Source organism: Neofelis nebulosa, chromosome 13 (assembly GCF_028018385.1).
Source record: "Neofelis nebulosa isolate mNeoNeb1 chromosome 13, mNeoNeb1.pri, whole genome shotgun sequence".
Classification (NCBI taxonomy): domain Eukaryota; kingdom Metazoa; phylum Chordata; class Mammalia; order Carnivora; family Felidae; genus Neofelis; species Neofelis nebulosa.
The window spans coordinates 35,481,763-35,503,962 of record NC_080794.1 but is presented as its reverse complement, the minus strand read 5'-3'; the positions used below and the strand labels follow the sequence as shown (position 1 = coordinate 35,503,962).

Sequence of the window (22,200 nt, the reverse complement as noted above, 5' to 3'; positions counted from 1 at the left end):
ACAAGTGAATCTGAGATGTTCACATGGCTCTAGAACGAACTTGGGATATCTTACAATAGACGTTGCTTCCGAGTCCCCTCCCTCCCTCTGTTGGACCTCACAGTTTCATACAGTTGCTGTCTACTTCTGAGGACCCCTGCTTCGGAACTTGCTGCTCTCACAAGAAAGAATGTATTTAATTTAATGATTGATCAGGATCAGGAATTGCCACGTTTAACTTTTTTTAATAATGAAAATCCGTAAGAGCTTAAAATATTCTTGGCAAAAACACCACCGATGTCCACATCCCCGTGAGTTCACACGTAAGCTAGCCAGCGCCTTAGTGTTGGCCGGCCCCCTTCGGCACCAGAACACAATAATTTATTAAGCTTCAATACTTAATAAGTGTGCACAAATATCATGCAAACATATGCCCGTACTCACAAACAAAAAGTGTATTAGAGTCATAGACGTATACAAAACATCTTGTAAACAAAAGGAAAGAGGTTGGCATTTTCTGTACAAAATATGCAAGGTTTTCCTTTTCTTTCTTTTTTTTTTAATAATAATCTGTAAGATGCATCATACTTCCGGCATTTTCAAAAAGTGAAAACTGTATAAAAATAAATACTCTATGTACAAACACACACACAGGCCAATCCCAGGTTAGAGGCATCACTGCAAAACAAAAACACACAAAACAACGTAGAGTTAGTGTCAGTGGGTCTGCGGGCATCTACTTCCCTGGTGGGGAAGGAGTGTGCACTCTGGAGGGCTGAGGGGGCAGCTCTGGAACAGGGCCCCGCGGCCCCCTGGGCGGAAGACCCCCGAGCTGTCTGCACCCCGAAGGAAGGCAGAGGCAGGGAACCACTTTCGCCTTCCTGTCACCCCCTTCCTGGCCACTAGAGGGCACCTGCTCTCTATGTGGCCTTTGGGGGCTTGGCAGTTGATGAATTACCGCATCGTCCGGGACTGAATTTCTGGTGTGGACCAACAGACGGGAGGCTTTCTAGTTACTTCCCCAAGACACTGTAGCTCTGGACAGTGGCTGTTCTCCCCCTGCCAACCTCAACCACTGCCATCTCCTAACCATCAGCGGCAACCTTGAAGAAGGAAATCTTGGAAACACGTCATTTGACACGTCTCTTCCCTCTGCCGGTGGAGTTTTAACTAGGTCTCAAGGGACACACCAAAGGGACGAGCCATGGCTAGAGAGACGGATTCTCGGGGGGGCATCTCCCTTGAAGCTGAGCTTTTCCCTTCTCTGCTCAGGGATGCTTTGGGTACGTGTACTTCACCTTGGGCCTGGCGTCTTGGTGGTTTCACTACCTTTAACTCAATCCCGTGAGCTAAGGAGATTCCGGGCATTTAGCACAGAGGAACCCTTCATCTCATTGTTAAGCGGGCCACTACTGTCCCTGAGACAGGGCTGGGTTAGCTACGCACAAACTCTTGGATAGGTTGGGTTCTCCAGCCCTTTTATTTTATTTTTAATTTATTAAAAAAAAAATTTTTTTTAACGTTTATTAATTTTTGAGACAGAGAGAGACAGAGCATGAACGGGGGAGGGGCAGAGAGAGAGGGAGACACAGAATTGGAAGCAGGCTCCAGGCTCTGAGCCATCAGCCCAGAGCCCGACGCGGGGCTCGAACTCATGGACCGCGAGATCGTGACCCGGGCTGAAGTCGGACGCTTAACCGACTGAGCCACCCAGGCGCCCCTCTCCAGCCCTCTTAGAAGGATAAACCAACACCTGGAGACCGCGTAGTGAGGGCTGTGAGAAGTCTCGGTGGGAGCCAGGTGGAGGGTGGCTGCGGAGGGAGGGTGGGCAGCATCGCGGCCGCCACCTCTGCCGAGGACCCGGGTGGGCTTCCGGATTAGTGACCTGATGGCTGTCATCAAGTCAGCACAGAGGAGCCCTGTGCTTTGGGGGCCCGGACTGAGCGGGGTGATTGGGTTCAGGAGCACAGCCCTGTGGTGTTAGACGGTGTTAATGATGCCAACGCCAAGGCTAGCGTGAGCAAATGAAAGCTCATTGCTGATGGGAATTCTGGGAGCTCAGGAGACGCTGGGCAGCAGGTCCCCCGTGTGCCAGCAGGAAGCTCTGGCAGCTTAAGTTCAAGGGGAAGGGTAGAGCCGGTCAGTCTCTATGAGGAGGTACAGAAGCTAAGTGAGTTTATAGTTTAAGCAACTTAGATTCCCGACATCTGTATAAATGTCATCACGTGACTTACCTGACCTCGCGTGAACGCTGCGAGAATAGCTGCCGATAACTAATTTTGAAACACGGTCTAGGGGCGCCTGGGTGGCTCAGTCGGTTAAGCATCCAACTTTTGATTTCAGCTCAGCTCACAAAGATCCCAGGGTTGTGGGATCACCCTGAGTGTGGAGACCCTCTCTCTGTCCCTTTCCCTGTTCATGCCCTCCCTTTCTCTTTGTCTCTCTCTCTAAAACAAAACAAAACAAAACAAAACAAAACAAAACAAAAACAAAAGCCCAAAACAAAAAACCCCAAGGTCTAGTAGTCCTTGGAGGAAAGGTGCTGTAGAAATTAACCACACGAAGCATGAAGAGATTGGCTGTGGGGCTACACGGACCCACCGTACGCTGGGGTCCTCGGATGCCGCAGAAAACATTTTTGAAGGTCCTCTAAGTGCGTGCAGTGAATGGGATGTTTAATGGGCACCCTGCCTTTGGGATCATTCCCTTCTCGACCCATGCCTTGTGGCCTCATCTGCAGGAATGCCCAGCGTGGAAAGTGTGCGTGCATGATGTCACTTGAGAATGGAGCCCCAAGGACCCCTGTGTCCCCCGAGGCACCGCAAACCACCGGGCGGCCTTACCTTGTTCCAACAGCCCTGGACTGGTAAGCCATCTTCGCCCTGCGGGGAGGAAGGAAGGCAGGTGGCTCAGACTCTGGGACAGCCCGGCGAGCAGGCAGGACAGGGGAGCAAGGGCCACAAACACTGTGGCAGCCCGCCTCTTGTCTATCCCTCTCCTCTGCTTCAGGGCAGAGCCTCCAAAATGGGTGGGAGGCAAGCCGGACTTCCCACTGACTAGGGTCACACGCAGTCACCATGCAAGGCCAAGGGGGAGGCTGCCCTAGCCTGTGGGGTCAGCGAGCAGCGGTGACCTGAGTGTCCTGTTAGGAACAGCCCTCGGCCACGCAGGTCTCTGCTCTGGCTGTACTGAATGCTAGGTGCTCACAGCTCAGTCATTCAGCGCCTGGAGGCCTGTTTCGTCCTCTGTGAAACCTGGGGAAGGTGCGGTTGTATGAGGTGATCACTAAGGTGTCCCCAGCTCTCCTATGATCTTAGTTTCCTCCCTTCCTGAGCAGCAGGAGGAAGAGATCTAGGCGGTTCCCATCCGATAATCAATAAGGAGGAGGGCAGGGTGCAAAGAGGCAAGCAACCTCATGGGAATCGCAGCATGGTCTCGAGGTGCCTTCAGCAGGGCGACGCTGTCCTCGGGCTCAGCCTCACCCATTACTGGGAATTTTGGGCCGGGGGCGGAGATGAAGTGGAGGATGGGGATCAACCGTGCCCCGTCTGTCCCCTTTGCCGGTGGCACCCACAGAGCACCTGTAGCCCCAGGACGTCCTGAGGCTTCTCCGGCCCTGATGTCCTGGCCCCCTCTGGCATACCCTGGGGGAATCTGGAAACTGTGAGACAAGGTGGGAGTGTGAGGCTGAACCGGGGCCTAGATCTGGTCTAGAATTGCAGCCCAGATCCTAGAATTCCACGCTCCAGGGCACAGAAGGATGGACACAGGGTTTCAGATGACTGGAGCAAGCGGTTAGCCCAGAGGTGGTTGAACGGGAGCCCTCTGTGCCGCAGATCGATTTCATCCACCACGACAGGTGCCTAAACCTCTGGCCTGGCAGGTAACAGGCAGCCGGCCCGCCGCGGAGGGCAGAAGAAGCCTAGTTATCTCAAACTGAGATAGCTCCCCCTGCCCCCATGTCCACAACGACACAGGGCAGGGGACGGGAAAAGAGCCACGACGAGAAACAAGAAAGGGAAGATATGTACACTTCCCCAGCGAGATTCATAGACAAAGGACACATGGGTATGGGATGTTATTGCAGAAAATGCCGGTTTGCATTAAGGACCAAATAAAGATGACTTTCATTGTTCCCTCTGGGTCAGGGAGGGTCTGCAGGGGGAGGTGGTGCATTCCAGGGCTTCATGGGACACCTGCCCCCTTCCCCAGCCCGCCGTGGTGCAACACTTCACATGGACCCTGGAAGGGAGAGGAGCCTCCGCGGGGCCACGGCGGCATTCCCATTGGCACGTGATGGTGGCAGGGCGACAGAGGAGAGTGGGGCAGGCGGAGGGAGTGTGTGAGAGAGGAGCAGGGTGGCGCGGGCCAGCGGAACTCAAGGTACTCAGGCCACGGAAGGCACGTGGCCGAGAGGAGACCTGGCCGGTGATTAGTGGAGGTGCTCTGGGGGGACCGGGGGTCCTATGGCTGCGTGCTCGGGGGTCATCAGGCCAGGCGGTGGGGAGGTGGGGGCAGTGAGCAGGGGCTTCAGCAGGGGGGTGGGGGGAACGGGGAGCATGCTACCCTGCAGTCTTCTTTTGTTGTCTACACTGGTCCTAAAAAGTCCCTTCACGGGGCTCCGTGGTCACCTCTCAGGGGCACACAGCGTATTTTCCTACAACTTTTTCTCTTCTCTTCAGAGATAATTCTCGTGTGACCCCGGGGTGAGACGTGGGACCTGGAGCCCTCATCTCTTACTTGTATGAAAATAGCTCCGCGCACTCTAGACCTCCTGGGGAAGTTTAGGAGAGCGGGAACCTCCTAAGCCAATTGCCTTGGAGTGAGGTGCCGTCCATTTCTCCCCTTGCAGTGCGGTGAGAGGGTGGCTATGGGGCTAGAACGTCCCTGCCCGAGAGACCCTGAGCCAGGTGTGAGCAGCACTGTGGCCACTCGGCCAGCACATGCGTGGGGAGGGTTCCTAAGATTCTCCCTGTCTCCCCTCTTCTCTTCCTCAACTACATTCTTGACCTTTCCATTCTCTTCCAGACTTGCCGGTGGTAGGTCATCTGCAGATGAAAGGGAGGGGAGCCAAGGGAGGGTTTTGTAGTGTTTCCCCAGGTTGAAGCAAAAAAGATGAATCGTTTAGTATCTAAAATCCTGACCTTGGACCATCCTTTAGTTCTGGTGGCAGCACCGGGGTAGCGACCCCAGAGCCAGCCTGGAAGAACGGGCAGAGTGGCCCCCTCTTCTAACTCAGTTCTAGAACTTCTCAGTCTACCCACGTTTATGAGCGTGCCCGTCTGTCCCCGGCCACATCACAACATGGCGGAGTGGGAAGGGGTGTGGGACTGGCTCAGGCATCTCATTCAAACGTTCCGCCTGGGGCTCAGCTGATGCTTGCTGAACCAACCGCAGTGTGTGAAGGAAGAGAAGTCACAGTTGCCAAGAACCTGTCCAGAGGATCTCACCTTCCTGACTTTCTGGGGGCAGGTTTGGCTAGAAGCCCCTAGGAAGGGAGGGTCAGATGCGGGATGGCTCACATTAAGGGGATGCGCTTTTGCAGCAGTGGGAGGAAGAAGCCAAGAAAACTTCTGGCAAGCTTTGCGTGCTCCAGGGGGCATGCTTGGAGGCCCTGAGGACCAGCCAGGGCAGGGTGACCCTTAGCGTCTACAGAGAGAAGGGGCAGGAAGTGGAGACTGAGTGGATGGGGCAGGAGGCGTGAGGAGGGCGGCTGGAGAGGCATGCGGGCAAGAACCACACACGTGGGGAAGCCTGAGTGGGCCATGCAGGCGAGGGAGGGTGATGCCATACCAATGGGCACGGGGCATCCAGTCCGTCCAGCCCTGGTAACCCCGGCTCCCCTTTCTCTCCTTTAAAACCTCGGTGTCCCTGTTCACAAAACCAACCACGATGATTATTTAGGTTGAGGCCGGCCAGCTCCGACTGTGGAGTGGAGAGGCCCAAGTCTTACCCCAGCCAGGATGCAGGGCCTTGAGGCATCTACGAGCAGGGCCCAAATCCCCGTTGATCCTCCTGTCCCAAATTCAACCTCTGCGCTCTCTTTGGCTGCCACGAGAGCTGAGCCGTGGCACATGTACAACCAGCCCCCTCCCCACTTAAAGACTCAATTGGAAACAGCGCAGATGAACTTCAAAGGTAGCGTAACATCGTTTTCAGAGCCTTCCAATGGATTGTGAAGGCACTTGAGAAGCCCGGCTGATGTGCCACAAATCGTTCCTCAGAAGCCTGTTTGGGGGTGCTTCCCTACTGGTTTTAGCTGGATGGCTAGTGGGCATCGGGAGGCTGTATATTAAGAGCCCCCTTTTTCCGGCCTTGTTCTACCCAGTCTGGGGTATAGATGGCCCCCGGGGGACATGAACCCGGGCGGTCTCCTGCATCCTGACAGAGGATCCCAAAACAGCTTGAACTGCTGGCCACAGAGGTGGCCGTGAAACGAAGAAGGCAAATGAGGGGCTCACAAATGCTACACCGGCTTCCAAAGCCATGCTGGAGCTCGCGGCCAAGGCCTGCTCCCCAAATCCCTTTCCTCCGGAGCGGGTTCTCATTTGCACACGTCCATTGTTCTACAGCTTTGAAGGAAAGGGATTCAGCCAGAATGACTGCAGCTGTGGTTTGAAGGCAAAGCCAACAGCAGGCAGAGTTTCCCCGGCCGAGTGAGCAGATATTTGCCTTCTTGGTTTCACACTTGGCAAACCTCAAGGAACACACCAGAACAATGCAAGTGATAAATGAAGACATACCAACGGGCAGGGGGCGTCTAATCCAGGCGCTCCTTGGTCTCCCTTATCCCCTTTAGGCCCTCTAGAGCCTTTCTTCCCCCTCTCCCCCTGTAAATAATGGTTTAGTCCGAGAGAAAAAAATAACATCAAAACTTTAGGATCATTCCCGTGTTAAGTTTAGAAACAGAAAAAGAAAAAAAGAAAAATCAAAGAGGGAAAATACCGTCTCTTAATTAGGATCTTCTTCCCAGTAGGATTTGAGGCCAGCGCCCATCCTCACTCCTCTAGAAACTGGAGACTTTGGTTCAGGCAGGTGGGCAGGGGGCAGGGGAGGAAACTGAGGCCCGGGGACAGGGAGCAGTGGGGCTCAAAGCTGGAAGTGGAGGGAAGTGTCGATGGAATCTATCTGTGGCCAGCGTTGCTAGCACCGAGCCCAGAGCGGTCTGTGATGAACAGAGGACCCACTTCCTTCTCTTCGAGGGTCCATTTTTAAAAGGCTTTGACATGGCAACTTTTGTCCCAGTTGGTTTTCATCCCTTTGATATTCTATTAGGAGGCAAGATGATTTTATCTAGAACCCTGGGATATGTGTGCGTGTTTGTGTGCGTGTGTGTGCACATGCGTGTGTGTGAGCGTGTGAAGATGTGCTTGGGCATGCATGTACAAGTGTGTGCGTGTACGATTGTGTGCTTGCACATGAGTGTACAAGCGTCCATGTGTACGTGTGTGTCCGGGGCTCATGGTGGCTCCTGGTTCTCAGTGAGGTCCTCTCATTGTACGTGCGTCTCTGGCCCGTCCTGGTCCGGATCATAGGCAGCTATTTGTATATTGACAGGTTGGTTCAAGGAGCTCATTTGTTTCTGCAAAACTTCCCTAAGCATCCTCTTTCTAAATCGAACCCCACTTTGTATGCGTCAGGATCACTCTCCATTTAAAAAGGGGCAATGGGGAGTTTTTTAATGAATTTGAGTTTGGATTTTCACATGTTGGGTTTCCTTACAAAGGGGCCGAGTGTGCCCGTGGGGAGCCTTCTTGGGAACCGGTCTCCTCAGCCGCAGAAGGCCGATGGCGAAATGCCTGGGGGCTTCCACTGTGCTCCCCGAGGTGGACAAGACCTCGAAGGCGGGCAGCGCGGGATCAGAGCAAAGGCTTGGAGCCAGAGCGCTTTCTGCCTATTACTAGCAACGTGTCTTGGGGAAGTTACTCAACCTCTCTGAGCCTGTAGAACGTGGATAATATGACCTGCTTCAAAACTTTGGTGTGATGACTTTGTGCACGGTAAGTGCTCAATACTGACACATGGCACGTGCTCAGCTGGTGAGAGTTGCCGCACAATGATGCCAATGATGATTGTTACTTCTTGTTGGCCAGTATTGGAGCCGAGGCTCCGGACACGATCCTGTCACGTCTACTGTGTTCCTGCAGTGGAAGGCTGCAAGGTTCCTCGGAGGGAGGCAAAGGACGAGAATAGTTTTTATGTTTCCCCGAATCTTTGGAAAGTCCGCCCATTTCTTGATTCCAGGGGTTCCCTGTGATGGCCAGTGCACTGGTCTGAGTGGGTTTTCTGAAGTGCAAATCCTCACTTGGAAAATGCTGTGTTTAGGAGGGAACGTGTATATGCGCGTTAGGTGTGACTGTGTTGGCCCTGAGCTCTGCCCACCAGTGAGAACGTGATGGCGTGAACTGTCCCCGAGCAGTGGACAAGCAAAACCACCGGCTGCTTGGATGGGAAGCCCACGGTCAACTTTCTCAGCAATGTGGTCCCTTATTCACCTTGGGTCCGGTCAGTGTAAAAGTAAACACAGCTTCCCATGTTCAGAGGGTGGGCAAAGCTCCTGAGGGGTTGGCGGGGGTGGGGTTCCAGGGCCCTGATGATTCGCCTCTGGGCAACAGAGGGTCGGCGGTGGTCCTGACTTTCCAGGTGGGCAGCTTGCACCACGGGGCGCCATGTTCTAAGGGCCCAGGAAATGGCTTTACAGCGGACGCCCTCTGGAGACAGTAGAGTACTAGCTTTACCTACATTTTCCCTGCCTCCCACCCCCAAAGAGTGACAAAAAGAGGCCCTGGCAAAGAGGGGGTTCTAGGTGGGGAAAGGGCAAGTTAAAGTCGAGGAGCAGAGGCTTCTGTAAAATATAGGGATGCATGAACTGACCTTAGAAGAAATAAATTGCAGCTGGGAGAGTGGAAAGAAAAGGATGAGGGGTATGGGGTTATGGTAATGGGGTGAACGTGTTGGGCAGGGGGAGAGATATCGAAGGAGTGAAGGAAGGAAGTGTCCAGCCCAGGCCAAAAGAGATAATGGAGGAAGGAGAGGGAAGGAGGCAAGGGGACCTGGGGGAGCAGGCCGCTCGCATGCACAAGCACATGCACACCCAGACGGCGTGTCTCGCAGTGACCGCAGCCTCCCCGCGTGCACGCAGACCTTCCGGCTGGCTGGCTGGCAGGCAGTCCCACCGCGGCACCCAATTTTCCTGACGCCAGATTGCCGAATTCGTGCCACCCTTTATCTTGTGACCGCCTTTTTCATCCTGAACGCGGCTCCTGGGCCCAATGCACGAGGCCGCTAAGGGCCGAGAAGAGTACCGTCTCTTGCGACAAGGACAGAACATTCTTTCCATTGCCCGGTGTGTCCCCCTTAGGAAAGTGCCTGTTTGGGGCCCTGGGCCTTGCCGGCTACCGCAAGGACCTTCTTCCTTCCACGAACAGGAAAGAGGCTCCAAGGCCGTTGCCTGGTGGGACACAGGCAAGCCTAGGTTTAAGATGGCGCCTTGGTTCACCGTAAGACAGAGCAACAGGCTTGCGCTGCAGCGACCGGGGGGCCTCTCGGAGGCCCAGGCATGACGTGTGGCGAAGTCTGAGAGCTACCTCAGGTAGCCACCCTCTCCTACCGGGTGGGGGCGGGGCTTGGACCACCTGCAGCTTCACCTTCATGAGCAACAGTGGGGCTTCTAACTAGAATGTCATCTAAGCCCCTCTGGGCTTTTCCCTTGACCAAAGTGTCAATACGCTGAGCTTCAAGCCTAAGGGAAAAAAACTGTCCATGGCAAAGCATTGACTGTGCTTGGAACTTCCTTTGTTTTGAAGGCTTTATCACCAAGCCCTTACATCTCTCCCCAGAGGTCCATTAGGGCCTGGGGTAGACAGAGGTCTGTCTGAGGAGGTGAGATGTAGGGGGAGCTCTTCCAGCACATTCTGGCATCCCGAGAGTCAGATCTCTTGAATAGAGGACACAAGCTGTTCCTTGATTCAGAGACCTGCTCTTCGGAATAAGTCAGTTGTCCCGTACGGTATGCTTGAAAGTGGGCTTGTGCAACTTGACCGTTTGCCGGACTTGACTTTTACTAAGTGGCATATTGCTAATTTATGGGTGGGGCAGGGGAAAGTGTGTAAAACTTTTAGCTAGGAAGGAGTCGTGGAGAAGAAATATTCTCCCGTGGATTCCTGGGACCTCACTGGCGCATTCAGCAACCCCAGTCCCTTACATCAGCACCTCCAGTCTCCTGCCACCCCTCCAGCTGGGCATCTTTCTGCCTGTCTCCACGTCTTCTAGGGCAACATGGTCACTGCCACCGGGGACTGGCTTTGCAGCCTCCAAATGGCTCACTGCCTCAAGCCAACTGGAAAAGTCTTAAGAAATAGTTCAAAAAGTATTAATTGAGTATGACAAAGACAACCAGAGCACTGTAGAAATAAATTAGAAAGGGAATTAGTGTGCCAGCTAAGAGGTGGAATGATCAATTTTTTTGGTGGTCACAGTCAGGAAGGTGGGCTTCCCAGCCTGCCTGAACAGCCAGCACATTTCTGGAAGTAGGTCTGTTTCTTCCGGTGGTTTCTAGACTTGGTTTTCCGTGGACAGTTTAGTAGGGGCCCCTCTGCCTGCTTCCTCTTACTTATAGAGGCCACAGAACAAATTGAGTTGCTTTTGACCTGCTGCCAGAAAGGACAATTTAGGGATAGAAGGAGTTCAGTAAATACACCTTAAGTTGAAATGACAGGATATAAGATATAAGCAAGATATAAGCATACAGATTCTGGCACTTTCTAGCCATGAACACGCTTATCAGTGCTCGAAGATCAGCCAGAAGACCAGGGGTTGAAAGCTATCTGCTGTGCCTCTGTCTGCGTGAGCTCAGTATATTTTGTCGTGATTCTGGCCTGTTCTCCATCTGTTCCCCCACTCATTCTTGTCTACCTCTAAGACCCTTGGATATTATGACCCACTAGAAGATGCACTTGGGCCTCTAAGAGCTGTGTGCCACACTCCGAGAACCACTGGGAGGAAGCAGCAGATGAGACGTTCTATGAAGGGACCCGGTGGTCATCTCTCGGTCGGGTGTAGTTGAATGGTCCCTGCTGGGCCCAGAGGCGTCTTGTGTCATCCACCGTGTACCACCATATGGCCATGGGTGCTGTGGACATTCAATAATTGTGTCCTGCTGATGACGGCAGAAACCAAAGGGACAGCAGAGGACCTCGGGAGGTGCAATTCATTTCATGGTCCTGCTGACTTTTTCCAAGAGAAATAATGGCCGTGATGATTTTTTAAAGGGTTGGCTGCTTACAACAGCTGTCTGCTTGCGCTTGGAACTGGAATTTATTTCTTTCTCACCAGTGGCCTGGGATGCCTGGCGAAACTAAGTTTCAGAAAATACCATTTAGGGGTCCATTATCAGGGCACCCTAGGGAGAGCTGGGCACGTGACTCCCGTTGCTGGATGGCAATGCTAATCTGATGGCCACCCTGGGATTCAGTCTCCCCTTGTCTTGTGGAAAAATCCATGCTTCTATTTCAGGATTAGGCCTCAGGCTGCCTGCGTGCTACACAGTGAGCCCCTCACTATAAAGCCTTTTAATTCAGGATGATTTGCCAGGAAAAACTGTATCTGCCAATGGTGGGTCAGGAATCCCCAATTGATCATTCCACCACATCATGAAGACATTAGTAAGCAGAGCCAGAGTGCAAAGGCTCAGACTCACCCGGTTTCCTTTGTCCCCGGGTGGTCCATGTAAACCCTGTAATAAATCGCACAAATGAAGACACGTTAATGAGAAAAGGCAGGATGGCCATCCCGTCCTTCCTTCCAGGATCATAAAGGTCTTCACTGATGTCTGATTCATCAGAGACAGGCTTAATTATCCCCATTTTACAGAAGGGGGACAAAGGGGCTTGACCTAGAGACAAATAATGAGTTATGGGCAAAGCCAAGAACAGGGTCCTGGTTTTCTCTCGCTGCAGCCGAGGCCCGGGCCGGTGGCTCTATTCTTCTAGCTCACTTGTGCTAATGAGTGCCAGGTGCTGAGGACACGGCCTGGACACAGAGAGCTCTCCTGGCAGAAGAGGTGTTTGCATGGCTCTCCCGCCAGGCTCTTGCTAGATAAATGACCCCAAAGCTGCTCATACCCTCTTTTCAAGGTACAGGCTGTTCTCCATTGTCTTTAGCTAGGGGAACGGCACAAGGCAAGGACCAGCCAGGGTTAGCCCGAGCAAAGCTGCCTGGGCATGGAACTGGTGAACAGATGTACCACCTCCCACCTTCCAGTGGGTGGGAAACAAAGGTCCTGGCTCTCTTGGGCGACCCACTTTTATAACAACCCAACGGGAAAATCTGCCGTAATTGGGAAGGCTGTCTCTTGGGAGAGCCGCCCCTCTCATGAAACCTCTCCCTCTGGCATTACTATGATGCGGATTTGATTCTGCCCCTCCTCGACGGCAGGGGCCGCTGACACATTCGTCTGTGAGGCCCCCACTGCACGGAACACAGAGGCTTGCAGCGGGAGGGGCTCGTACGTGTTTGCCTCATGCCTGAGGACCTGAGGCCCAACAGGGGCCACGCGTCCCAAGCACTGCCTCGAGCAGTGCCCAGCAGGGAAGTTCCACGGCCAGTTGGCTGTTGGCAGCCTCCTCTGTCACAGAAATCAGCGTTCTGGCTTAGCTCTGGATGTCTGCTCCGGACTCTGGGTTTTCTGTTGTGACGATGGCTCTGTTGTGGGTAGGGATAGGCGGAGAGAAACTTCCCGTCCCGCGACACTTACAGGAAGCCCAGCCGCTCCTGATGGTCCTGTCATCCCAAGGTCTCCTTTGCTGCCCTGAAACAGGAGAGAGAAACCCATGAGCCCTCCCTGACGGGGCAACAACCTTCCATCAACCGTTTTTTGTTTTTGTGTGAAACCCAGGAAACCTCTCCAGTCCCCTCAAAGAGCTGTCACTGCAAAGCAAGGGCTGAGCGGAGGGCTTGACTGGTGTGGACTGTGCCTCAGCACCTCCCTCCTTCCAGCAGAGCCCATCCCCCGAGGCCCTCTGGAAAAACCGGACACTGTCCTGAAGGTAGTTGCTGGCCCTCAAGCAGAAGCTGGGGAGGGGAACAAGGAGCAGGACATGAGCATGGAGAGCGAAGGTGGGGAAGAGGCAAAGAGCTTTGATTTCTTCTTTGAAGCCACAACTGTCCCCTCTGAGAGCAGCCATCCTGGTTCCCAAAGTGGCTGTGATCTCAGGGAAGCCTGTGACCTAGGGAGGAGGTCTAGTGTCCCAGCGGCTCTCCGGTGACCTGCCCCTCGCGGGCCTGGTTGGGGAAGAGCTGATGGACGGGACGGGCAGCCCTCCTCATCCCGAGCCGAGCCCCCCACCGGCACCGCACATGCCCACTCCCCGGGCTGCGGCTGGGAGACGTGACTGTGGGAGCTGGCCTAACGCCCGTCCTCCTGACTGCCAGGATTTTCTTATGCCACCTGGCACTCCGTTCTATGTTGTCTTCCTCAATCATACAGGGTTTAGGTGTGTCTGGTCCCAGCAGCACCGGGGACCTTGCCAGACTGAGCCTGTGACTAATGCCAGGTGACTAGGAGCCCAGCACGGGAAGCTGTCCGTCTGTCCACTCACAGCTATAAAGTGAGCAACCCAGGCCGGCCGGCTCCCCCACGGGCTGCTGTGAGGGTCACTGGGAGAGGACAAGGAGGTCCCTGCTGCTCCAGGAGGAATGGGTGGGGGCTAAGGACCCGCGGCTGAGCCCGGGCCCGGGGCGCTGGCCCCCTCCTGGTGTTCACACTCACTGCCCCTGGTGTGCAGACCACCCCCCTGTGTGTGTGCAGGGTTCCCGAGCACTCACCCTCTCGCCCTTTGGTCCCGCTGGGCCTGGAACTCCGACTGGTCCTGGAGTACCCTGGGGAGGCGAAAGAAGGCAGACGTGAGGGGGCCGGTGCCAGGGGGAGCCCCGGGAGCCCCGCCCGGCGCTGGAGATGAGCAAGGTCCAGAGGCCCATTTTCAGGGTTGGCGAGGCCAGGCTCGTTCAGGGCAGTCATTCGACTGGGGCGGGTTCCTGTTTGGGTGGGGGGCCTCGGGGAGAGAGGCGTCCCCCTGCCTCAGAGCCAGATTTGAGGGGGGAAACCCTTTCGCTTCACCACCAAGCTTGCCAAGGCTGAAAACGGTAGAACTGTTGCTTAGTTTGCTCCCTGAAGCGCTTGGGAGGGGTGGGTGCCATCCCCGGGGTGGGGGCGCGGGCTGGCACCTGCTTGCCGTCGCAGCTCCACATGCAGCGGGAGGTGCTTCATGCCACAGAGACCGATGCAGACGCACATACAGAGGCAGGCGCGGGAGGGTCGTTCAGCCACCGCTTAGCCCACCCGCCCCACCGCCCCGGCCTCCCGCCTCGGCCGGGCCTCTGCACCCGCTCCCAGGCCCCGCGGGGCAGGCTGCACCGGACAGTGAAGCAGTGTGCCTCGGACGGGTGCCAGCGCTGGCCTGGCCGGGAGATGTGTCCTGCTGGCTCCCGAATCGGGGCTGCCGGGGGGTGGGGGCGGGGCTGGCTGTGACACAATTATCTTCGCCAGTTTCCACCCGGACTGGACGAAGTGTGCATCTCAGAGCTTTCCTGTTGCTCGGCCTCGGTGTCTAGATTTCCTGCTCAGACAAGGACTTGAGGACGAGGGGCTGGCCTGTGGGGGGCTTTCTGGGGCACGAGCCAGTGGGGGAAACGCTGACTGACCTCACGCGGAAAAGAAAAAGAGCGCTAAGACGTTCTCCGTGCCCCCTTTGCAACTAGGGGGGGAGGACTGGACAGGTGGCACAAGAGCGCGTCAAAAATGAAGGAGGCCCGATCAGGCTCAGAACGGCACTCCGGAGTCCCTGGCCTGCTTCAAGTGAAGCCTCTCAGGCCTTTCAACTCTGCGATATCGGAGACGTTTCTTGGGCTCTCTGAGGGTCCATTTTCCTCCCTGTGAAATGGGGATGATGATACGAGTATCTGCTTTTGAGGCCCCTGCTCATTAAAACAGTTGAATGTATGTCACGCATTCGGCACCAATAAATGTCAGTATTGGCTGGGCAGGGTTATTTGCCCCATAAAACTTTTCCTTTAAGGTTGTGATATTGATTTAATGAGGTAAAATAAAACCTGGGGCCCAAAGGGGACAGCATCTCTGAATTTGCACTGCTCCCCCGTCCGTCCAGGAAGAACGGAGCGCGTTGTGAGGACAGTTTTGTTTTCTCTGATTCCAGCCACAGATCATCCCCCTCGCCTGACGGGCCACCTGGGGAAGGTGAGCTGGGCGTGAGGAGGATGAAAAGGGAGGGACTGGGGAGGAGCGAAGCCGGAATGATGCCTGGATAAGAGGTCTAGTCTCCGTATGGGAGCAGGTATAGTGTCGCCCCCATAACCGCATGGTGGAGAGGGGCTCTGGAAGGGCCGTGGTCTCGGCTGAGCCACGTCACCGCCTCTGCTTGGCGAGGACACGTGCACTAGGACGAGGCTCTGCGGCTCCTTCTCGAAGCTCTGGGCTCCCACTGCACCAGCTGTGAGGTCCACCTCCAGGGCCCCGAGAAGGCCCACTGTTGCCTTTGTGCTTTTGACATCGGCCTGTACCCCAAGTGGACATCCTGCACCTCCACAAATGAAAGCCTGCAAACCCGCTTTCCCCTGAGGGCCATTCCAGCCAGCTCATTAGAACCTCGACTTCTAGGCAGACCATGCAGCCGTGGCCTCACAAGTGTCCCGCAAAGGCAGGGCGGGGACTCCCTGGCTGGAAGGGGCCGGGCGTACCCACAGCTCTGGTGACGGCTCCCGGGCAGGGAAATTCAGCCTCCTGGCCCTCGGTGGTCAGTGATCCCTATACCCTGGGAAGGTGACAGGCTTCAGTGGGAAAGCCACTTCCCTAAAGACCTCCCGGGGTGCTCTGGGAGGGGCCTGGCAGGTGGAGAGGAGAGGAGAGACTCTTTTTCTGATGCTTCAGCTGTTGGTCACGAGAAGAAGGGCCAGGCGCTTTCTAGTCATGAGTAGTGATGCCTGTTTTCTGGAATCAGAAAAGAATGAAGAGGGGACCCGAATGTTCCTGACTTGCTCTGCATAAGGCCCCCGTTGAATCGCGGGGCCGCTGCGGCACCACAGGAAGTGGCTATAACATGCCTGCCGAACACTGAGCTGGGACCGTCCCATGTGATCCTAGATGCTACACCTGTCCTCACCCCAGTACACTCCGCAGGGGCTGCACAGGACTAGGAAGCCCTTGTGGGCAGAAAGGAGATGGACAGAGCTCACAGCATGAAGACAACACGGCATGACAGGCACATACAGACACTGTTGTGTTTGGTGGGCGTGAGTCAGGGTCCCGACCCCTGGGGCTGGGCTCCCAGGCCGTACTCGGCCCTCCGCGAGAAACAGAGTCTATGCCGCTGGAGCAGACTTCCACCCCGTGCCCGGCAGTCAGGAAATTCAGATTTGAGGACCCTGGGTTCACACGATGGCCGGGGGAATTCAGATGAAGGCCATCTGTCTTTGGCCAAGAGACCCGAATAAGCGTTTCTGAACTGAGTGCAGACGGTACCTTTCTGGTGTTGGTGGTGGGATGAGGCATGACTCACGGGGAAAACGAGGCCACAGCGGGACAGGGACAGACGAGAGGGGTCACAGGCCGGGGGTGGGGTGGGGTGGGATGACGGGTGACGGAGAAGCGACACTCACCGGTGGCCCAGGCCTGCCGTCCAAACCTGAAGCTCCCTGGACGAAGGGAACAGTTTGACCAAGAAAAGGGGAGGGGAGGAACGGGAGGGAGAAAAAGGGACCGGGGAGGGAAGAGGTGAGTGAAGCAGTGACTCTGGACAGACACAAATGCTGGCAATCAAACAAAACGGGAGAAATAGGCTTGGGAGGACAGGTAATGGTATTCACACGGAAACCAACGAAAACGGACACTGGGTGCAGTGGGGCCGACCGCTGAGCAGGCCGGTGGAGATCCGTGCAGATGGCCGTTCTGATCCTCAGTGCCCCCTGCTTCCCTCTCGCCTGTTATCCCCTCTCAGAAACCCCTCTCCCAGGGGCTTCCAGTGCCCGGAGAAAGGGACGCAGAAAGAGAATTCGTGGGAAGGTGTCTGGAACCAGAGGTAGTGCATCCCTTCCCCAGGACCAGTCTCACTGCAGAGGGACAAGCCTGTGTGGACGGTGGGTTGTCTTCCCAGCGTCTTTTGCACAGCAGCTGAGACCGGGCCATGCTGGGGAACCCTGAGGAAATCAGTACTGAGTTGGGAACCTGGGGGAGAAGCCAGCCTGCTTCTGTTCCAGCGTTGGGGCTTGGATGTCAGTGCTAACGATGCCTGATCTTTCTCTGGCTGGCACTGCAGTTTGCAAAACTCAGCACGAACTCGATCCTTTCGTGTTGTCCCAAACAAGGGCCCTTTTATAGAAGAAGGCTTTGGGGGCAGCTGACTGCGACAAAGGTCTAAGGCCACATACGCCCTGGAGTAAACTGGCTGGCGGGTGGGATGCTATTAAGACCACTTGCAATGCAGCATCCAGTGATATACGAGGGGGGAATAGGCTGGGAAGCTGCCCCTGAGACCCACCTAGAAAAACCAGGGGGGAATTTGTCTAATGACTCCAATGTGACAAACCACAGAGAAGGCAGTGGAGACACTCTGGCCCCGTAAGGACTGAGTTCTTAAAAACTGCTTCCAGCAGTTCAGAAATGAGCCTAGGCCAGGGTGCCTGGGTGGCTCAGTTGGTTAAGTGTCCGACTTCCGCTCAGGTCATGATCTCGTGGTCCATGAGTTCGAGCCCCGGGTAGAGCTCTGGGGTGACAGCTCAGAGCCTGGAGCCCGCTTCAGATTCTGTGTCTTCCTCTCTCTCTGCCCCTCCCCCCACTTGTGCCCTGGCTCTCTCTCTCCCTCAAAAATAAATAAACATTTAAAACATTAAAAAAAAAAAAAAAGAAAAAGAAATGCGCCTAGGCCTCAGGATTATACGGTGGGGCGATGCCCCCTGGCAAGGAAGGGCAGGGGAAAGGGCGCTGGGTAGTAGGGTCCTCCGGGGACTTCCTTCTCAGTATTAGAATCACAAAAGTTCCAGGATGATCTTGACTCACAGCCTAGAAAGCTGTGGTTCTCAACCCCACTGCCACATGAGAATTTCCTGGGGGAACATGTCAAATAATACAGATGCTTGGGTCCCACCCCACCCCAACTCAACCAGAGTCTCCAAGAATGAGGCTGGGAGTAATGGCATGTTTGGAAAGCTCCAGGCAACTCCAGTGTGTAGCCAGCCCTGAGAACCACTTCTGTAGGGCAAACAGGAGGAACTGAATAGGATGTCCTAGAGAAGCAGACTCCTACCATACAGCATACAATATTGCGGTGAAGCCAAAAATCAGAGCTTTCACTAAATATCCACACACTTTGTCTATGCAGCATTAATGCTGAGCTATCTTGAGAGATCTGGAGCAGTGGACACAGACCGGAGGTTTTCAGGGCATATGTGGGCCACTGACATATTTTGCACAATCTGCAGAGTTGCAAGGAATTTTGACTTCACGTTAGAAAATGGGGAGATGTCATGTAAAATGCCAGATGTCCAGCTTCCTTTGAAAAATGAGACTATCCAGAATACTGGACCCTCATTCCCCCAAGACAACAGTCAGCTGAACTGAGGAGGGACGGCTTTCCTTAAGAAGGGACCCATGGTCTCCAATGGGCCACAGTCCCCACGCCTCCCTATTGTCTCTCCGAAGTCCCCGTCTGTTGCCAGCTGTGAATATGCTTGCTCTGTTGTTTTCCTAAGCTAGCAAAAGTATTTCCCTGTGCCCGTTTCGCTATTGAAAGTTGACAGGTTGAAGGTAGACTGGCACTTTGTCTTTCCTCTGGCACTTTCTTTGTTTATGTGACCTGTTCAGTCTCTGTGCCGTTTGCATTTCAACCCCTGGCTCCAGTCCTCAGTGTTCACTAGGGTGTTGGGGCCATGAAGGCGGACAAGGAGAGATCTGTGGTTGAGCGGGGGCAGGAAGGCTCTTTAACAGTAAGGAGCATTTAACCATGCCGGACATAGCCTGAGACACAGGAAAATGTCTGTTCAAGTCATCAGTTTTCTTTCAGGTACATCAGCTCCTTAAATGGTCCTACATTTGATGTGCTAATGAGGGTGGAATCATACCTTTTGCTTTTGCTGTTTGGTTGCTGTGATTATATTAACCAGACCTTCGAGCCCTGCCAAGCTGGGGTAATTGGGTTTCTCTTTGTTGGAGAACAAAGCTGTTCTTTACGGCTTCCCAGGGTGGGAACTGGCCTTGTGCCTGGGACGGAGGAAGCCCCAGTGGCTGGAATGAGCCCCTTTTCGAGGCTGAGGCCTCAGTGAAGGAGCAGCCTCTGGCGTGGCCTGACCACTGACTTCACATATGCCATCAAGTGACCCTCTTTCTTCTCTGGGGCCATCAGTAAAATGAGGAGATGGACCTCGAATGACCATGCTAGCTCTAGAAAACCAAGCCACGAAGAGTGCCAGCCCCTCTGGGGTGTGAGGGAGGATGAAGCCCAGGGCTCCAGGGAGGGCGAGGCAGTGACAAGGCCATGAGCCCCCTGGAGTTTGGGACAAAAGATTCGCCCAGGCCGGGCCCCACGTCTGGAAACGTAGATGCCTCCCAAGCGACCCTTCGCCCTGACCTGGGATCTGATCTCAGGGCAGGCTGAGACAAGAGATCTGAAAGGCCTTAGCCTGCTGGGACCAGAGAATCTGCCTCTGTACAGGCTTTTCTGCCGTGGCCAGTGCTTAAGAGCAGAGAGCGGGGGCTCTGCTCGGGTCTCAGTAGGAAAATAAGAGAGAGACGAAGACGTTTCACTGTCTCCTTGCCCCCAGGTCCTTCACGCTGGGGTCCCAGGAAGGCAGAGCTTTACTGCCTCTGAATCAGGCACATGTAGGCCAGGGGCTGTTCTCAGGCCACTTGTGGCTCTCCAGCTGGGTGCTCCTTGGGGGGGGGGGGTGTGTGTCATATGTAGCTCTCTATTCCCCCCACACCCAGGCCAGGACCTGGCCCAGAGGGAGCCCTTGGTAAGGGAATTAGAGGCTATGACCTCGCCCGGGGTAGGAAAGCAAAACCACGCGGAGTTCGGGGATGCTCAGAGCTTGAGAACCTGCAGCAGTGTTCTCCTGGGGTCCCGTATACCACCCGGCCTCCTCAGGACCACCCAGCTGGGCTCTTCACGGTGCTGCTGGCTCTGAGATACTTACGGGTAATCCCAGCGGCCCTCGGTCTCCTTTCTCTCCCTGGACACCCTTCTCTCCTTTTGCTCCATCCAGTCCCGCTTCCCCCTGAAGGAAAGGGAGGGGGGTAAGATCACAGATGGGCACGTCTCAGCCACCTCAGTCTTGCGTTCTGGGATCCTGGAGGGTGGGGTCGGTTGGGGAGATGAGGGCAGGTAGAGGACGAAGGAGGGAGGCGGTGGAGGTGGCTGGCCCAGGGATGGCAGGCTGGAGACTCCAGGAGTCCTTGAATTCCTAGCCTGACTCTCCCTCAGTTCGAGTCCTCAGTATGCCTGTGGTGACTGGGAGGTCGCCCTAAGAAAAGGGGGTGGAATGGACACAAGCCCACAGGGCAATTCCAGGTGGGGCTTGGGCCTAAGTGACCACTTGTATAGCAGCAAAAGTGGGGCCCTCCAGACACTGGCAGGTGCCTGAAATGCCAGCATGGGAACCCCGAAGCTTGCAAACTAACTGGGACAAGAAATTGCCCAACAGTCCCCTGAAGTATACTGGGGCAGGAAGTAAGGGCCAGTAGGCCATCAGCGCCCAGCCCCTCTTACCCAGTTGGAATGCTTTTGAGTGGGGAGCCTGGGAGACCGCCAGGCTAGAGACCAGTGGGTTTGGACCCGGGGAGGGGGCCCACACTACACCCCTCTCTTTCTCCCACCCAAACTTCAGGGCGAGTGAAGGATCTGGGGTGGGTCACACGGAAAAGGATTTCATCGTCTGCTAAGAATCTAACCTGTCACTCACTGGGTGGATTAATGGATGGGAAAATTCTAAATCCAAAGCCTGCCCAGTGTCAATGATGGATGTGAAAAGGACTGTAGGACTTCATTCTGTCCGGATTGTAGCCACTGGCTAGAGGGTCACACGATTCCATTTAGGGAGGGGGTCAGCTGGGCCACCTGTCTCTGAAGGACTTTCTTTCTTTGCGGCCCTCACCCCTCGCCCCTTCCCCTGCTCCTGCACTTGTCACATGACCTCTTCTTACCTTTGGTCCAGGAACACCTTGGAGTCCCTGCATTTGGAAGCAAAACAGGGGTGTCTCAGAACTGCATTTCTGGTTAAGTCAAAAATACCTTGTCCACAAGTTGGACCACAAAAGAGCAAGGGCCTAGGGTCCCTGCCCAGGGGAAGCAGAGGGGATGCTAAGGGGGTTTGTGCTTGGGCCTCCCTGGGGCGGGGTCTGATCCAGGCTCCCCAGCCAGGGACTGACAGAGAGTCTCTCTGTAACCCCCACAGCTGACCTAGAGTCTCACGAAGGGAAGATTTGGAAGGAACACAGCAAAAGTGGAATAAATTAACATATGCAAAGTGTTTGGAGCAGTGTTTGGCACATAATAAGTCTCAAAAAATGTTGGCTACTCTCATCATTACTACTCCTACTTCTGCCAGTGACAATGGGTGACACAGTGCCCTGGGGACTGTGAACCCCACAGAGGAAGGACCAGCATCTGTTGGTTGAGGATGCTTGGGGACCTTATAAAGGTCTCATCTTATCACCTGTAACCATGGAAAGGCCGATCCACTGGGGCTGGTCTTAAATCACTGTCTCTATTAATCTAGTTCATTTTGCTGGCCAGATAGTAGAAAGAGGAAACAGGAGAGCAGACGCTTGATGGCCAAGGGCAGAGCTTAGTGACAGAGGGACTCCTGCAGGGCCGTGGGACCAGACCCCAGGGCTGCCCGGCCACTCAACTGTTTTTGGGAAACCCGGCAACACCCAGGTTCCTTGGTGTCACTGAGGTGGTGCCTGTTTAGCAAGGGAAGGAAAAGGAGTAGGGAGGGGTTTGTGGTTGAGAAAATCCCACCCTGGGAGGAGGCCGTGACAGTGACCTGAGGCCTCTGAGGTTGACCCCAGTGACTGCTGCGGCGAGGGGATGTCAGGGGCCCGGTAGAGTGGACTGAAACACTGACAAGCCCTCCAGACTTACCGGAGGTCCGGGAGGCCCCTCTGGCCCTGGGGGCCCAGGAACCTAGAATCCAAAGGGAGATGGTTAGCCCACC

At 55.0% G+C, this 22,200-nt stretch overlaps 1 protein-coding gene across 16 annotated transcripts in view; it reads right to left on the bottom strand.

Annotated features, from left to right (window-relative positions):
• Window positions 1-210: 210 nt before the first annotated feature.
• LOC131492778 (collagen alpha-1(XIII) chain) overlaps window positions 211-22,200 on the bottom strand; it is a 75,181-nt gene continuing 53,191 nt past the window's right edge. For 5 of the 16 annotated variants that reach the window (XM_058696561.1, XM_058696557.1, XM_058696555.1 and 2 more), the window contains 8 exons: window positions 22,128-22,169; window positions 21,185-21,211; window positions 20,179-20,259; window positions 16,651-16,686; window positions 13,804-13,857; window positions 12,734-12,787; window positions 11,678-11,713; window positions 4,041-5,850 (listed from right to left, as the gene is read on the bottom strand). In XM_058696561.1, the coding sequence (XP_058552544.1) occupies window positions 5,629-5,850; window positions 11,678-11,713; window positions 12,734-12,787; window positions 13,804-13,857; window positions 16,651-16,686; window positions 20,179-20,259; window positions 21,185-21,211; window positions 22,128-22,169 (552 nt within the window). In that variant the 3' untranslated portion in view covers window positions 4,041-5,628. Of the gene's footprint in view, window positions 658-2,822; window positions 2,862-4,040; window positions 5,851-6,722; window positions 11,714-12,733; window positions 12,788-13,803; window positions 13,858-16,650; window positions 16,687-20,178; window positions 20,260-21,184; window positions 21,212-22,127; window positions 22,170-22,200 lie in introns of those variants that run through there. The other 11 variants (XR_009252284.1, XM_058696560.1, XM_058696562.1 and 8 more) reach the window with 10 other exon arrangements.